Genomic DNA, 17,991 nt, shown 5'->3' on the forward strand with positions numbered 1-17,991 from the left:
AACCAGAAGACTGGAATTAACAAGACTGACTTTGGACTGATTTATTTATGCTTAGCCTACCCTAGCCTAGCCTACCCTACCCTAGCCTACCCTACCCTACCCTAACCTAGCCTACCCTACCCTACCGTACCCTACCCTACCCTAACCTAGCCTAGCCTACCCTACCCTAACCTACCCTTCCCTACCCTACCTTAACCTAGCCTACCCTAGCCTACCCTACTCTACCCAAGCCTACCCCACCCTACCAACAAGCCCTACAGAGACTGTTTTCTTAGTAGTTTCGGTCAGTGGTTCATTCGGGTCAGGCATTGTGCGTGACGATGCTGGGATGCGTGTCCCGCCTGCGTCGGCTGGTCCGTCTTGTCCGCCACCTCCCCCTCCAGACCTCCCTGCTCCTCCTCTTCCTTTTCTGCACCGTCAGCGTCTTCGTCTCCGCCTACTTCCTGTACGGCGCGAAACAGGAGCTCGAGCACTCAGGAGGGGGCGTGGCTGGTGGCGAGGGAGTGTCGGCCATCTACGATGACCTCCGGGTGAGCCCGTCGCGGCTGCTCCCAGTGCGGGCGGTGTCTGGGGGACCCGGGGGCGAAGGAGGGGGGAGGACAGACCCTGTAGTGCTGGTGTTTGTAGAGAGTCAGTACTCTCAACTTGGCCAGGATATCGTGGCCATCCTGGAGTCGGGACGTTTCCGGTACCGGATGGAGATCTCTCCCGGTAAAGGGGACATGCCCACGTTAACGGATAAGGAGCACGGGCGCTTCACACTGGTCATCTACGAGAACATCCTGAAGTACGTCAACCTGGACGCCTGGAACAGAGAGCTGCTGGACAAGTACTGTGTGGAATACGGAGTGGGCATCATCGGCTTCTTTAAGGTTAGTACTGTGTGGAATACGGAGTGGGCATCATCGGCTTCTTTAAGGTTAGTACTGTGTGGAATAAAGAGTGGGCATCATCGGCTTCTTTAAGGTTAGTACTGTGTGGAATACAGAGTGGGCATCATCGGCTTCTTTAAGGTTAGTACTGTGTGGAATACGGAGTGGGCATCATCGGCTTCTTTAAGGTTAGTACTGTGTGGAATACAGAGTGGGCATCATCGGCTTCTTTAAGGTTAGTACTGTGTGGAATACGGAGTGGGCATCATCGGCTTCTTTAAGGTTAGAATCCTTAGTTGCTACATTCATGTTGGGACTTTTAGCACTAGCCTATATCGTTATTACCTGATAATTCCACCGATAACCGATATTCAATAAATAGGATGAAAAAAGGGAATCTCATGCTTATCTGAACACATTCTCATGATTTCATTAATTTCACAATATAAGAAATCAACATTTGAAGCATATTTCTTGGAAAATTGCCATTTTGGATGGAAATGTATGAGAAAACTGCGGGAAAAAATAGTATTTTTAATACTATAATGTTGGTATCGGTAAGTGTTGTCCCCAAAAAAACGTTATCGTTATCGGACAACAAAAAAACATATCAGTCAGCTCTATAAATGAATGATATATACCCACTGATGGTTGAAGAATATAACTTCTAAATTAATGATATATACCCACTGTTGTTGAAGAATATAACTTCTAAATGAATGATATACAGTGAGGGAAAAAAGTATTTGATCCCCTGCTGATTTTGTACGTTTGCCCACTGACAAAGAAATGATCAGTCTATAATTTTAATGGTAGGTTTATTTGAACAGTGAGAGAGTGAGAGACAGAATAACAACAAAAAAATCCAGAAAAGCGCATGTCAAAAATGTTATAAATTGATTAGCATTTTAATGAGGGAAATAAGTATTTGACCACCTCTCAATCAGAAAGATTTCTGGCTCCCAGGTGTCTTTTATACAGGTAACGAGCTGAGATTAGGAGCACACTCTTAAAGGGAGTGCTCCTAATCTCATTTTGTTACCTGTATAAAAGACACCTGTCCACAGAAGCAATCAATCAATCAGATTCCAAACTCTCCACCATGGCCAAGACCAAAGAGCTCTCCAAGGATGTCAGGGACAAGATTGTAGACCTACACAAGGCTGGAATGGGCTACAAGACCATCGCCAAGCAGCTTGGTGAGAAGGTGACAACAGTTGGTGCGATTATTCGCAAATGGAAGAAACACAAAATAACTGTCAATCTCCCTCGGCCTGGGGCTCCATGCAAGATCTCACCTCGTGGAGTTGCAATGATCATGAGAACAGTGAGGAATCAGCCCAGAACTACACAGGAGGATCTTGTCAATGATCTCAAGGCAGCTGGGACCATAGTCACCAAGAAAACAATTGGTAACACACTACGCCGTGAAGGACTGAAATCCTGCAGCGCCCGCATGGTCCCCCTGCTCAAGAAAGCACATATACAGGCCCGTCTGAAGTTTGCCAATGAACATCTGAATGATTCAGAGGAGAACTGGGTGAATGTGTTGTGGTCAGATGAGACCAAAATCGAGCTCTTTGGCATCAACTCAACTCGCCATGTTTGGAGGAGGAGGAATGCTGCCTATGACCCCAAGAACACCATCCCCACCGTCAAACATGGAGGTGGAAACATTATGCTTTGGGGGTGTTTTTCTGCGAAGGGGACAGGACAACTTCACCGCATCAAAAGGACGATGGACGGGGCCATGTACCGTCAAATCTTGGGTGAGAACCTCTTTCCCTCAGCCAGGGCATTGAAAATGGGTTGTGGATGGGTATTCCAGTATGACAATGACCCAAAACACACGGCCAAGGCAACAAAGGAGTGGCTCAAGAAGAAGCACATTAAGGTCCTGGAGTGGCCTAGCCAGTCTCCAGACCTTAATCCCATAGAAAATCTGTGGAGGGAGCTGAAGGTTCGAGTTGCCAATCGTCAGCCTCGAAACCTTAATGACTTGGAGAAGATCTGCAAAGAGGAGTGGGACAAAATCCATCCTGAGATGTGTGCAAACCTGGTGGCCAACTACAAGAAACGTCTGACCTCTGTGATTGCCAACAAGGGTTTTGCCACCAAGTACTAAGTCATGTTTGGCAAAGGGGTCAAATACTTATTTCCCTCATTAAAATGCAAATCAATTTATAACATATTTGACATGCGTTTTTCTGGATTTTTTTGTTGTTATTCTGTCTCTCACTGTTCAAATAAACCTACCATTAAAAGTATAGACTGATCATCTCTTTGTCAGTGGGCAAATGTACAAAATCAGCAGGGGATCAAATACTTTTTTCCCTCACTGTACAGTTGAAGTCGGAAGTTTACATACACTTAGGTTGGAGTCATTAAAACTTGTTTTTCAACCACTCCACAAATTTCTTGTTAACAAACTATAGTTTTGGCAAATCGGTTAGGACATCTACTTTGTGCATGACACAAGTAATTTTTCCAACAATTGTTTACAGACAGATTATTTAATTTATAATTCACTGTATCACAATTCCAGTGGGTCAGAAGTTTACATACACTAAGTTGACTGTGACTTTAAACAGCTTGGAAAATTCCAGAAAATGATGTCATGGCTTTAGAAGCTTCTGATAGGTTAATTGACATCATTTGAGTCAATTGGAGGTGTACCTGTGGATGTATTTCAAGGCCTACCTTCAAACTCAGTGCCTCTTTGCTTGACATCATGGGAAAATCAAAAGAAATCAGCCAAGACCTCAGAAAATAAATTGTAGACCTCCACAAGTCTGGTTCATCCTTGGGAGCAATTTCCAAACGCGTGAAGGTACCACGTTCATCTGTACAAACAATAGTATGCAAGGATAAACACCATGGGACCACGCAGCCGTCATACCGCTGTCACGCTCGTCGGGAACAGAGGAGGACCAAGGCGCAGCGTTGAATGCGAACATATTTATTTAATTAATGATCACACGATCAAAAACAACAAAACGATGACGTGACAGTCAATGGTCAAACACAAACCAACACGAACAAGAAACCACAATGAATGAATGCCTAACGGCTACCTAAGTATGACTCCCAATCAGAGACAACGAGCTACAGCCGTCTCTGATTGGGAGCCATCCTGGCCAACATAGAATTACAACAACTAGCACCAACACACATGAAAACTCACACCCTGGCTCAACGTACTAGAGTCCCCAGAGCCAGGGCGTGACAACCGCTCAGGAAGGAGATGTGTTCTGTCTCCTAGAGATGAACGTACTTTGGTGCGAAAAGTGCAAATCAATCCCAGAACTACAGCAAAGGACCTTGTGAAGATGCTGGAGGAAACGGGTACAAATGTATCTATATCCACAGTAAAACGAGTCCTATATCGACATAACCTGAAAGGCCGCTCAGCAAGGAAGAAGCCACTGCTCCAAAACCCCCATTAAAAAGACAGACTACGGTTTGCAACTGCACATGGGGACAAAGATCTTACTTTTTGGAGAAATGTCCTCTGGTTTGATGATAAAAATAGAACTGTTTGACCATAATGACCATCGTTATGTTTGGAAGAAAAAGGGGTTTGCTTGCAAGCTGAACAACACCATCCCAACCGTGAAGCACGGGGGTGGCAGCATCATGCTGTGGGGGTGCTTTGCTGCAGGAGGGACTGTTGCACTTCATAAAATAGATGGCATCATGAGGAAGGAAAATTATGTGGATATATTGAAGCGACATCTCAAGACATCAGTCAGGAAGTTAAAGCTTGGTCGCAAATGGGTCTTCCAAATGGACAATGACCCCAAGCATACTTCCAAAGTTGTGGCAAAATGGCTTAAGGACAACAATGTAAAGGTATTGGAGTGGCCATCACAAAGCCCTGACCTCAATCCTATAGAAAATGTGTGTGCAGAACTGAACAAGTGTGCGCGAGCAAGGAGGCCTACAAACCTGACTCATTTACACCAGCTCTGTCAGGAGGAATGGGCCAAAATTCACCCAACTTATTGTGGGAAGCTTGTGGAAGGCTACTCAAAACGTTTGACCCAAGATAAAACCATTTAAAGGCAATGCTACCAAATACTAATTGAGTGTATGTAAACTTCTGACCCACTGGGAATGTGATGAAAGAAATAAAAGCTGAAATAAATCATTCTCTCTACTATTATTCTGACATTTCACATTCTTAAAATAAAGTGGTGATCCTAACTGACCTAAAACAGGGAATATTTACTAGGATTAAATGTCAGGAATTGTGAAAAACAGAGTTTAAATGTATTTGGCTAAGGTGGATGTAAACTTACGACTTAAACTGTATCAATACCAATACATACACACAACTGTATATACCCACTGATTCTTGAAGAATATAACTTATAAATGCCTCATGAGGTTAGTTTGACTGTCATACCCCATCAGAACCCAAAATATAAGCTTGTTTTACTACAATGTTTGTAAACAAAATAAATTTATAAACATGGTTAAAACTATAATTTTAATGATATGGATCGTCAGTCCTTGCATCCAAAGCTCTGTCTTCTGGCCATCCCACAGCTTTTTTGCCAAAACAGACTGCTTTGTTATTGTTTCAATTAAGGATTCTAGCTTTAAGGTTAGTACTATGTCTTCCAGGTCAGAAACACCCTACTTTCTCTTTCTCTCTATCTCCATCTGTCTATCAGTCCCTCTCTCTCTCTCTCTCTCTCTCTCTCTCTCTCTCTCTCTCTCTCTCTCTCTCTCTCTCTCTCTCTCTCTCTCTCTCTCTCTCTCTCTCTCTCTCTCTCTCTCTCTCTCTCTCTCTCTCTCTCTCTCTCTCTCTCTCTCTCTCTCTCTCTCTCTCTCTCTCTCTCTCTCTCTCTCTCTCTCTCTCTCTCTCTCTCTCTCTCTCTCTCTCTCTTCCTCTTCCTCTTCCTCTATCTCAGTAATCCCAGTAGAGCCTGGTTACCAAAGGCCAGTTTGCAGGTCTTATGAAAAAGCAGAGGTGGAGGGAGGAGTGGTAGGTGGGTAAGCATGAATACCTAGTAAATATAGTGGGGTTTGGGATCAGTCTATCAGGGAGAGCAATTGACACAGAGAGAGAGTTAATCTCAATGACATCATCAATGTTGAACAGGAATTTGTTTCATACTTCTGTGGGCATTGGGGAAAAGTTGCTTTCATATATTTTTTGTGTGTGGGAACGTCCTCAGTGTGTGTGGGTGAGTGTTAACTTAATAACATTGTTTTCTCAGACGCCCACACAGCCATGTGAGATAGTTATTGACTAAGCCTCCAGTAAGAGAGAGACGGAGAGAGCAAGAGAGAGAGAGACAGTAGCCATGGAGATGTGAGAGGATTGGGAGAGGCAGTTTAGGAGAAATAGATTGGACATCCATAGGATCTAATGAATTGAATTACCACCCTCTTCATCTCTATAGAATGTATTTCATAGTCGAGCTTATTCAATAGGGTGTCACTTTGAAATGTATTGCACAGAGCTAACAGCATTTTCTATTCCACATGATTGGAAGTTTTCTCTATTCAATGCAATGGAACAGATTTCTATCGGCAATGATCTGAATAGAATTGACTGGAATGAAATTGTAACTCTCTGTCCCTACTTGGCAATGTAATTGACCACCCTCCTCCCTCGTGTAGGCCAATGAGAACAGCCTGCTGAGCGCCCAGCTCAAAGGCTTCCCCCTCTTCCTCCACTCCAACCTGGGCCTGAAAGACTGCACGGTCAACCCCAAGTCCCCCCTCCTCTTCATCACGCGCTCCGGCCAGCCTATCCCCGGCCCCCTTCCCGGTGACGACTGGACCGTCTTCCAGTCCAACCACTCCACCTATGAGCCCATCCTCCTAGCCAAAACCCAGTCCGCCGAGAGTGTCCCCTCGCTGGGTACGACGGCCGCACTGCTCCCCTCCGTGGTGCAGGACCTGGGGCTCCATGATGGGATCCAGAGGGTTCTGTTTGGGAACAACCTCAACTTCTGGCTGCACAAGCTGGTGTTTGTGGACGCGGTGGGCTTCCTGACGGGGAAGAGGCTGTCTCTCTCCCTGGAGCGACACCTACTGGTCGATATAGATGACATCTTTGTGGGGAAGGAGGGCACGAGGATGAAGGTGGAGGATGTTAAGGTGATACATACTCTGAGACCTTGTAATTATGCTGCATAATATGTTTGTAAGTAAGCATTATTAGGTATTCAGACCCCTTGACTTTTTCCACATTTTGTCACGTTACAGCCTTATTCTAAAAATGATTAAATTGTTTTTTCCCTCATCAATCTACACACAATACTCCATAATGACAAAGCAAAAAAGGTTTTTTAGAAAAATGTTCTAATGTATTAAAAATAAAAAACCGAATACCTTATTTACATAAGTATTCAGATCCTTTACTCAGTACTTTGTTGAAGCACCTTTGGCAGCGATTACAGCCTTGAGTATTCTTGGGTATGACACTACAAGCTTGGCACACCTGTATTTGGGGAGTTTCTCCCATTGTTGTCTGCAGATCCTCTCATGCTCTGTCAGGTTGGATGGGGATCGTCGCTGCACAGCTATTTTCAGGTCTCTCCAGAGATGTTTGATCGGGTTGAAGTCCGGGCTCTGGCTGGGCCTCTCAAGGACATTCAGAGACTTGTCCCGAAGCCACTCCTGCATTGTCTTGGCTGTGTGCTTAGGGTCGTTGTCCTGTTGAAAGGTGAACCTTCGCCCCAGTCTGAGGTCCAGAGCGCTCTGGAGCAGGTTTTCATCAATGATCTCACTGTACTTTGCTCCGTTCATCTTTCCCTCGATCCTGACTAGTTTCCCAGTCCCTGCCACTAAAAAACATCCCCACAGCATGATTCTGCCACCATCATGGTGCCAGGTTTCCTCCAGATGTGACGCTTGGCATTCAGGCAAAAGATAATCTTGTTTCTCATGGTCTGAGAGTCCTTTAGGTGCCTTTTGGCAAACTCCAAGCGGGCTGTCATGTGCCTTTTACTGAGGAGTGGCTTCCGTCTGGCCACTCTACCATAAAGGCCTGATTGGTGGAGTGCTACAGAGATGATTGTCCTTCTGGACAGTTCGCCCATCTCCACAGGGGAAGTCTGGAGCTCTGTCAGAGTGACCATCGGGTTCTTGGTCACCTCCCTGACCAAGGCCCTTCTCCCCCGATTGCTCAGTTTGGCCGGATGGCCAACCCAAGGAAGAGTCTTGGTGGTTCCAAACTCCTTCCATTTAAGAATGATGTTCTTGGGGATCTTCAATGCTGCAGACATTTTTTGGTGCCCTTCCCCAGAACTGTGCCTCGAGACAATCCTGTTTCGGAGCTCTACGGACAATTCCTTCGACCTCATGGCTTGGTTTTTGCTCTGACTTGCACTGTCAACTGTGGGACCTTATATAGACAGGTGTGTGCCTTTCCAAATCATGTCCAATCAATTGAATTTACCACAGGTGGACTCCAATCAAGTTGTAGAAACATCTCAAGGATGATCAATGGAAAAAGGATTCACCTGAGCTCAATTTCGAGTCTCATAGCAAAGGGTCTGAATACTTATGTAAATAAGGTATTTCTGTTTATTTTTAATACATTTGCAAAAATATCTAAAAACCTGTTTTTGCTTTGTCATTTATATTGTGTGTAGTTCGAGGGAAAAAAATTATTGTATCAATTTTAGAATAAGGCTGTAACGTAACAAAATGTGGAAAAAGGGAAGAGGTCTGAATACTTTCCGAAAGCACTGTAAGTGGGTTGGTACAGCACATGACAGGCATCTTGCCGTTCCTAATATTATATTAAACCTATTCTCTCCCTCCACCCGCTCTGTCTCTGTATTCATCTCAGTAGGCTCCTCAGAATTGACAGGCTTCAGCGTTCCGATAGGGGGACACACTCTCTCCAAAACCATATCCATTCATATTTCAACACAGAATAGAAGGACCTTTTTGGTTGTCTGTGTTGTTCTCCATCCCTCATCAGAGTTGTACCTCCTCTCATGTGCAGGGGTAGAAAAGTAGAATAGCAGGAGTAGTATATCAAGGCTTCTTTCATCGCTTGGCATCTGAACAGTGAGGTGTATGGAAGGAACCTGACAAGGCAGGAGAGACAGAGGGAGACTGGGAGAAAGTGAGAGTGGAAGCGTGGATTCATATATAGACAATAAATGAAACAAACTCAAATCAGAGGAGAGAGATATCAAACGGAATGAAGGAGAGATAAGAGGCAGCCGGGGGTTGATGAGGACGTGAACAGGGAGAGAGATACAGATCAACAAGATGAGCTCTGTGTGTGTGTGTTGCTCACCCCCCCTCTCCTCCTCCCTGTGTCAGGCCCTGTTGGAGACCCAGAGAGAGCTGCGTAACCATGTACCCAACTTCACCTTCAACCTGGGCTATTCAGGGAAGTTCTTCCATGCAGGTAAGACAGACAGGATACTATTCACAAATCCAAGCAGTATACACATTGCTTTTATAACTCGAGGGCATACACCACACCTTCTTCCAGGCATTGTTTATCAAACAAACATTTTTCTCTCCCTCCCCCTTCCCTCCTCTTCATTCTTTCCTCTCTTTCGCTGCTACTCTCCTGCTCCATCCGGTCCTCTCCCTGTCCTCCTTCTGCACACCTCCCATCTTCTTACCTTCTCTCCTCTCCTTCTCCTCCCTTTGTCTCCAGGGTCAGATGAGGAGGACCTGGGGGATGACCTGCTCCTCTCCTACGTCAAGGAGTTCTGGTGGTTCCCCCACATGTGGAGTCACATGCAGCCCCACCTCTTCCACAACCAGTCAGTGCTAGCTGAACAGATGCTGCTCAACAAGAGGTTCGCTATGGTGAGTCTCTGTCTGTCTGGGGGCTAGCAGTGGGATGCTAACAGTTAAAATGTTTACATTTATAGTCATTTAGCAGACGCTCTTATCCAGAGCGACTTACAGTTAGTGAGTGCATACATTTTCATACTGGCCCCCCGTGGGAATCGAACCCACAACCCTGGCGTTGCAAACGCCATGCTCTACCAACTGAGCTACACGGGGCCTCATTACTTTGTTGCTCCTCATTAGAAATGCTAACGTTAGCCTAATCTCGGTTAACCCAGAACTAAAGTCTTGCGTAATTGGTCAGATGCTCGATTAAGTTCTGGGTCCATACTTGTTAAGAGAAGAGCTAGAACAAGGATTGGAACCAGAGCGAAGAGCTCCACCCTCTCTCTTTGCATGTTACAGGCCGACTGTCCCCTCCCCTTCTGAAATACCACCTGTAAAATGGTGATTTGTCCAAAGCACCAGAACTAATGCTGCTCGTTACCTCACGCACCCGTTGTATCATGGCAGATCTACAGTACCATTTATGTGCTGTGTTGGGCTAGTTTTAGCATTGCTAATGAGGAGCAATACAGTGAGGGCTGGTGCTGAGTGAGAGAAATCACTTGGTAATGACTTATGTGTGTGTCAGGTCGTATCAGTCTGAATCCTGGCTGTGATTTTAATTATGATTCCTTCTTCCTCCCTACCCACCTCCTATCTCGCTCTCTCTCCACCCCCATCTACCCCTCTTCTGCCTCCCCTTTTCTCTCTTTCCAGGAGCACGGTATCCCCACTAACATGGGCTATGCTGTAGCCCCCCACCACTCTGGGGTGTACCCGGTCCACCTGCAGCTGTACGATGCCTGGAAGAAGGTATGGGGAATCAGGGTGACCAGCACAGAGGAATACCCCCACCTCAAACCTGCCCGCTTCAGACGAGGATTCATACACAGCGGTATCAGCGTGAGTCACAGGGCCCTTACTGACGTTTACTCTCTCTCTCTCCATCTCTGGTTTGCTCTGTCTTCCTTTGCAGATATGAAGTTACAGAATAGGTGTAAACAAGATGGTGCTGGCTGCACCTAGCCTTCATCCTTCTGTCTCTACCTCCTGCCTTCTCTTTCCTACTCTCTTCACCATCTTCATAACTCTATTACCACCACCTATCTCATCATCTTCATAACTCTATTACCACCACCTATCTCACCATCTTCATAACTCTATTACCACCATCTATCTCACCATCTTCATAACTCTATTACCACCACCTATCTCATCATCTTCATAACTCTATTACCACCACCTATCTCACCATCTTCATAACTCTATTACCACCACCTATCTCATCATCTTCATAACTCTATTACCACCACCTACAGTGCCTTGCAAAAGTATTCATCCCCCTTGGCGTTTTTCCTATTTTGTTGCATTACAACCTATAATTTAAATGGATTTTCATTTGGATTTCATGTAATGTGTCAGGGTATCTGATGCGGATGTGGTGCGGAATCAAGTGCAGGACACAGGAGCTAAGTCAAACCAGTCTTTACTTGAAAAGACAAAATAACAAACGGGTCTAACCAACCCGGAGGCGAACAATACGCAACAGTGCGTAAAACACAAAACCGACTGCGCACGAAAACAACAGTGCGACGGTACACGCTAGCGACTGGCAAAAAGTGAACAGCACCAACAGACAGGTGAAACCAATTACACACAACACATGACAGAAACAACGAGAACTTATAGGACACATAATCAACACTAAACATGAACAGGTGTACCAAACAGACCAAACCAAACAAACATCGAAAACAAAGAACGGTGGTAGCTAGTACTCCGGAGACGACGACCGCCGAAGCCTGCCCGAACAAGGAGGAGGAGCAGCCTCGGATGAAACCGTGACATAATGGACATACACAAGATAGTCCAAATTGGTGAAGTGAAATGAAAAAAATAACTTGTTCAAATAAATTCAAAAAAATAAATAACGGAAAAGGGGTGCGTGCATATGTATTCATCCCCTTTGCTATGAAGCCTCTAAATAAGATCTGGTGCAACCAATTACCTTCAGAAGTCACATAATTAGTTAAATAAAGTCAACCTGTGTGCAATCTAAGTGTCACATGATCTGTCACATGACCAAGGAGCTCTCCAAACAGGTCAGGGACAGTTGTGGAGAAGTACTGATCAGGGTTGATTTATAAAAAAATATCAAACTTTTAACATCCCACGGAGCACCATTAAATCCATTATAAAAAAATTGAAAGAATATGACACCACAACAAACCTGCTGAGAGGGCCACCCACCAAAACTCACGGACCAGGCAAGGAGGGCATTAATCAGAGAGGCAACAAAGAGACCAAATATAACCCTGAAGGAGCTGCAAAGCTCCACAGCTGAGATTGGAGTATCCGTCCATATGACCACTTTAAGCCGTACACTCCACAGAGCTGGGCTTTACGGAAGAGTGGCCAGAAAAAAGCCATTGCTTAAAGGAAAAAAATTAAGCAAACATGTTTGGTGTTTGCCAAAAGGCATATGGGAGACCCCCCAAACATATGGAAGAAGGTACTCTGGTCAGATGAGACCTGAGTCATCAAGGAAAATGCTATGTCTGGCGCAAACCCAACACCTCTCATCACCCCGAGAACACCATCCCCACAGTGAAGCATGGTGGTGGCAGCATCATGATGTGGGGATGTTTTTAATTGGCAGGGACCGGGAAACTGTTCAGAATTGAATGAATGATGGAAGGCGCTAAATACAGGGAAATTCTTGAGGGAAACCTGTTTCAGTCTTCCAGAGATTTGAGACTGGGAAGGAGGTTCACCTTCCAGCAGGACGATGACCCTAAGCATACTGCTAAAGCAACACTCGAGTGGTTTAAGGGGAAACATTTAAATGTCTTGGAATGGCCTAGTCAAAGCCCAGACCTCAATCTAATTGAGAATCTGTGGTATGATTTAAAGATTCCAGCGGAACCCATCCAACTTGAAGGAGCTGGGGCAGTGTTGTCTTGAAGAATGGGCAGAAATGCCAGTGGCTAGATGTGCCAAGCTTATAGAGACATACCCCAAGAGACTTGAAGCTGTAATTACTGCAAAAGGTGGCTCTACAAAGTATTGACTTTGGGGGGGTTGAATAGTTATGCACGCTCAAGTTTTCCATTTTTTTGTATTATTTCTTGTTAGTTTCGCAATAAAACATATTTTGCATCTTCTAAGTGGTAGGCATGTTGTGTAAATCAAATGCAACAAAATAGGGAAAATGCCAAGTGGGGTGAATACTTTCGCAAGCCGCTGTATCTCACCATCTTCATAACTCTATTACCACCACCTATCTCATCTTCATAACTCTATTACCACCACTTATCTCACCATCTCTCCCTCTTTCTTCTCTTTTTTCTGTATCTCCTATCAACATCTCTCCTTCTCTCTTCCTCCCCTGAGATGGAAAGAACAGCAGGTTGGTTTTATTTGTATCACCGTGGCAACAGTGGCCTTGGAATGGCCAGCCTCATTATGCCTTCCTGTTGGTCAGTCAGTGTTTGAGGATCCCTCTACAGCAGTATGTGATAGTGGACTGTAGCTACGCCAACCACTCTGACTGGCCCCCAAACACTACCAACCACACTGACTGGACCCCAAACACTAACAACCACTCTGACTGGGCCCCAAACACTACCAACCACTCTGACTGGGCCCCAAACACTACCAACCACTCTGACTGGGCCCCAAACACTACCAACCACTCTGACTGGGCCCCAAACACTACCAACCACTCTGACTGGGCCCCAAACACTACCAACCACTCTGACTGGGCCCCAAACACTACCAACCACTCTGACTGGCCCCCTAACACTACCAACCACTCTGACTAGCCCCCAGACACTACCAATCACTCTGACCGGCCCCCAGACACTACCTCTTGGATACACTTTTAACAATACAACAACAACATCAACAACAGAGACTTTTCCCTCCACAGCATAAACCCTGACGGCACGCCACCAAAACACAAGTAAATCTAAATTTCCATATAGACTCAGAGTGAATAAGAGGTTTGCTTCTCCAAATGATAATAATAATAATAATAAGATTATTGAAAGCAAAAGTGTTTATATTGCTTGGGGTTTGGAATGTTTTGCATTGAATAGACCAGTGGGGCTGGTGTGTGCTTGTGTGTGTGTGTGTGTGTGTGCATGTGCGCGTTTGTGTGTGTGCGTGTGCGTGTGCGTGCTTGTGTGTGTCATTGACTTATAAGTGTGTGTGTGTGTGTGTGTTTGCAGGTCTTGCCCAGGCAGACGTGTGGCCTGTTTACACACACCATCTTCTATAAGGAGTACCCAGGCAGTCCCAATGAACTGGACAAACTCATTAACGGAGGAGAGCTGTTCCTCACTGTCCTACTCAACCCTGTGAGTTAACGCAGACATACAGACACACACGCGCGCACACACACTATACATTCAATCAGAGTGAATTTAAGTTAACCTTTGTCTTTCCCTCTCTCTCCTGTTTCTCTCTCTCTCTCCTGTTTCTCTCTCTCTCTCCACTGTTTCTCTCTCTCTCCTGTTTCTCTCTCCTCTCTCCTGTTTCTCTCTCTCTCTCCTGTTTCTCCTGGCTCTCGCTCCTCTTTCTCTCTCCTCTCTCCTGTTTCTCTCTCCTCTCTCCTGTTTCTCTCTCTCTCTCCTGTTTCTCTCTATCCTCTCCTGTTTCTCTCTCTCCTCTCCTGTTTCTCTCTCTTCTCTCTCCTGTTTCTCTCTCTTGCTCCTCTTTCTCTCTCCTCTCTCCTGTTTCTCTCTCTCTCTCTCCTGTTTCTCTCTCCTGTTTCTCGCTCTCGCTCCTCTTTCTCTCTCCTCTCTCCTGTTTCTCTCTCTCTCTCTCCTGTTTCTCTCCTGTTTCTCTCTCTCTCCTGTTTCTCTCTCTCTCTCCTGTTTCACTCTTTCTCCTGTTTCTCTCTCTCTCTCTCCTGTTTCTCTCTCCTCTCGCCTGTTTCTCTCTCTCTCCTCTCGCCTTTTTCTCTCTCCTCTCTCCTGTTTCTCTCTCCTCTATCCTGTTTCTCTCTCTCTCTCTCTCTCTCTCTCTCTCTCTCTCTCTCCTCCTGTTTATCTATTGTCTCTCCTGTTTCTCTCTCTCCTGTTTCTCTCTCCTCTCTCCTGTTTCTCTCTCTTCTCTCCTGTTTCTCTCTCTTCTCTCCTGTTTCTCTCTCCTCTCTCCTGTTTCTCTCTCGCTCTCCTGATTCTCTCTCTCTCTCTCTCTCCTCTCTCCTGTTTCTCTCTCTCCTCTCCTGTTTCTCTCTCTCCTCTCTCCTGTTTCTCTCTCTTGTTTCTCCTGTTTCTCGCTCTCGCTCCTCTTTCTCTCTCCTCTCTCCTGTTTCTCTCTCTCCTGTTTCTCTCTCTCCTGTTTCTCTCCTGTTTTTCTCTCTCACCTGTATCACCTCTCTCCTGTTTCTCTCTCTCTCTCCTGTTTGTCTCTCCTCTCTCCTGTTTCTCTCTCCTCTCTCCTGTTTCTCTCGCTCTCCTGTTTCTCTCTCTCTCTCTCCTGTTTCTCTCTCCTCTCTCCTCCTCCAGATCAGTATCTTCATGACCCACCTGTCTAACTATGGTAACGACCAGCTAGGCCTGTACACCTTTAAGAGCCTGGTGGCCTTCCTGCAGACCTGGACCAACCTGCGGCTGCAGACCCTGCCTCCCATCCAGCTGGCCCACAGATACTTCAGCCTCTTCCCCAACGAGAGAAACCCACTCTGGCAGGTCAGTCTGTGGGACAGATAGATACTGACTGGAACTGGATGTGTGCATTGACTAATACTGGGATGTGATAACTATCTTGGGGAATCAACTACAGCCAAGCTAAGTGGAAAAATCATGTTAGATTGTATTTTGAGTGGAACCTCCCTTTAACCTGAATGCACACAGCTTAATCTCATTTAGATAGGTGTTTGACATGAGTTTTTATTATGTTACTTAGACATGAATCTAAGTAACATAATAAAAAAATCCCCTTCAAAATCCGTCAGTTTAAGCTATCCACGGCATCTGCCTATGTTGGCCTTCTGCATCTGCGGTGGAAGGTGGCAGAGCCCTGTTAGACTATTAGAAGTTAAGCAACTGGACCAAAGTAAGAATTACTAACGACACTCATAAACCCTGGTCCTACAGGATCCCTGCGAGGACAAAAGGCATAAGGACATTTGGTCAAAGGAGAAGACATGCGACCGTTTCCCCAAGCTGCTTGTCATTGGGCCTCAGAAGACAGGTGAGAGAGATGGAACACCAGCACCACCTAGTGGACATCACTAGCTATGACTCTCCGTCCACAATCTCACTTCTGCTTGCTTCCCATCCCAAATGTTACCCTATTCCCTGTATAATGCACTACTCTTGACCTACTCTTGACCAGAGCCCTACCCTGGTCAAAGGTAGTGCATTATATAGGGAATAGGGTGCCATTTGGGATGCATTTCACCTCACCTCACCTCGTTTCCCTTCCTCATATGTAATTATCACAGTGATGAGTAGTTAGAGTTGAGAGGGATTTGCTCTGGCCTGTAGGAGGTTTCTGAGACTTTGGGCTGCAGAGGAGGTGTTGTTCTCTCAGAGTTACACATTCTCAGTACAGGACAGAATAACGGGAACTGGCCTTTCACAGATGACTGACTGACTCGCTCTCCTCCGCAGAGAAAGCAGAAGGCGGTTTATGAGAAACACACACACACTAATGGGAACAGGACACTAACGAGACAATTTGTTTTATCATTAATTGTTATGACTGCTGCAAGGTGCTTCAAAGTCAATTAGTCAATGCTTCAAAATATATCCTCTCTCTCCCCTTCCTCTCTCTCTCTTTCCCTCCCTCCCTCTCTCTCTCCCTCCCTCTCTCTCTCCCTCCCTCCCTCCCTCCCTCCCTCCCTCCCTCCCTCCCTCCCTCCCTCCCTCTCTCCATCCCTCTCCCTCCCAGGTTCTACAGCCCTCTATCTGTTCCTGGGCATGCACCCTGACCTGACCAGTAACTACCCCAGCAAGGAGACCTTTGAGGAGATTCAGTTCTTCAATGGACACAATTACCACAGAGGCATTGACTGGTATGACTTCCACAGAGAAAGAGCTCTGGGACGTATTCATAAAGGGTCTCAGGTGCAGGAGTGTTGATCTAGGATCAGGCCTCCCCTGTCCATGTAATCTTATTCCTTATGATCTAAAAATTAAAAGTGTACCCTTATACCATTATATTTTTTTGTGGGGGACTAACTCAATATACTTTAAAATGAGCGTCTGCTAAATGACTAAAATGTAAATTACTAAAATCAAATTGAAAACGGTTTAGAAATTATAATGCTTTCTAGTCCAGGAGTTGACTTCATCTGTGCTTCTGTCAGTGTTCTGTCTGTGTTCTGTCAGTCTATAATTTAGTTAGTGCATCTGTTTTGTCTTTGGGTGAACACACAGGTACATGGAGTACTTCCCCTTGCCATCCAACACCAGCTCAGACTACTACTTTGAGAAAAGTGCCAACTACTTTGACTCCGAGGTGGCAGCGGAGCGGGCGGCCGCCCTCCTGCCAAAGGCCAAGATCATCACCATCCTCATCAACCCAGCTGACCGCGCTTACTCATGGTACCAGGTTGGTTATAACTCCTTATATCTGTTGTAGATAATACATAATTACTACTCATGGTACCAGGTCTGTACGATACATAACTATTCCTCATTTTGACTGTCATGTTATAACCCTATGTCATATTATAACCCTACAGCACCAGCGCGCCCATGACGACCCAGTGGCTCTGAAATACTCCTTCCATGATGTCATCGCGGCTACCCATGATGCCCCAGTGAAACTGCGTGTGCTCCAGAACCGTTGCCTGGTGCCGGGCTGGTACGCCGTCCACATGGAGCGATGGCTCAACCACTACCACTCCAGTCAGGTCCTGGTTCTGGATGGGCAGCAGCTGAAGACTGAGCCGGCCTCAGTTATGGACAGGATCCAGAAGTTTCTAGGCCTGGTCAACATGGTCAACTACCACAGGATCCTAGCGTGAGTCACTTCACAAACACAGAACAGATAACTTCCCTAGACACTTACCTCCATATGTCAATATGGGCCTAGATGTATTGTAACAAAGAGCATTTTAAAATACAAATTGTCCTGTACATTTTTAACTGGGGCTCCCAGATTAAGATTTAATATGTTTTCTCCAGGTTTGACCCCAAGAAAGGCTTCTGGTGTCAGCTGCTGGAGGAAGGGAAGACCAAGTGTCTGGGGAAGAGCAAGGGGCGGCGGTACCCTGACATGGACCCAGAGGTAAGAGTTGTAATTTGCCAATACAAGTTGTTCACTG

General features: G+C 45.7%; 1 protein-coding gene across 1 annotated transcript in view; it reads left to right on the forward strand.

Annotated features, from left to right (window-relative positions):
* The first annotated feature begins 190 nt into the window (after positions 1–190).
* LOC121579847 (bifunctional heparan sulfate N-deacetylase/N-sulfotransferase 1-like) overlaps positions 191–17,991 on the forward strand; it is a 24,772-nt gene continuing 6,971 nt past the window's right edge. Inside the window, exons 1-12 of the mRNA XM_041894775.1 lie at positions 191–872; positions 6,507–6,989; positions 9,174–9,261; positions 9,520–9,674; positions 10,422–10,607; positions 13,937–14,065; positions 15,221–15,403; positions 15,812–15,908; positions 16,611–16,734; positions 17,099–17,273; positions 17,407–17,687; positions 17,852–17,954. Coding sequence (XP_041750709.1) covers positions 321–872; positions 6,507–6,989; positions 9,174–9,261; positions 9,520–9,674; positions 10,422–10,607; positions 13,937–14,065; positions 15,221–15,403; positions 15,812–15,908; positions 16,611–16,734; positions 17,099–17,273; positions 17,407–17,687; positions 17,852–17,954 — 2,556 coding nt within the window. The 5' untranslated portion in view covers positions 191–320. The remainder of the gene's footprint in view (positions 873–6,506; positions 6,990–9,173; positions 9,262–9,519; positions 9,675–10,421; positions 10,608–13,936; positions 14,066–15,220; positions 15,404–15,811; positions 15,909–16,610; positions 16,735–17,098; positions 17,274–17,406; positions 17,688–17,851; positions 17,955–17,991) is intronic.

The sequence above is a fragment of the Coregonus clupeaformis genome, chromosome 2 (assembly GCF_020615455.1).
Source record: "Coregonus clupeaformis isolate EN_2021a chromosome 2, ASM2061545v1, whole genome shotgun sequence".
NCBI lineage: Eukaryota > Metazoa > Chordata > Actinopteri > Salmoniformes > Salmonidae > Coregonus > Coregonus clupeaformis.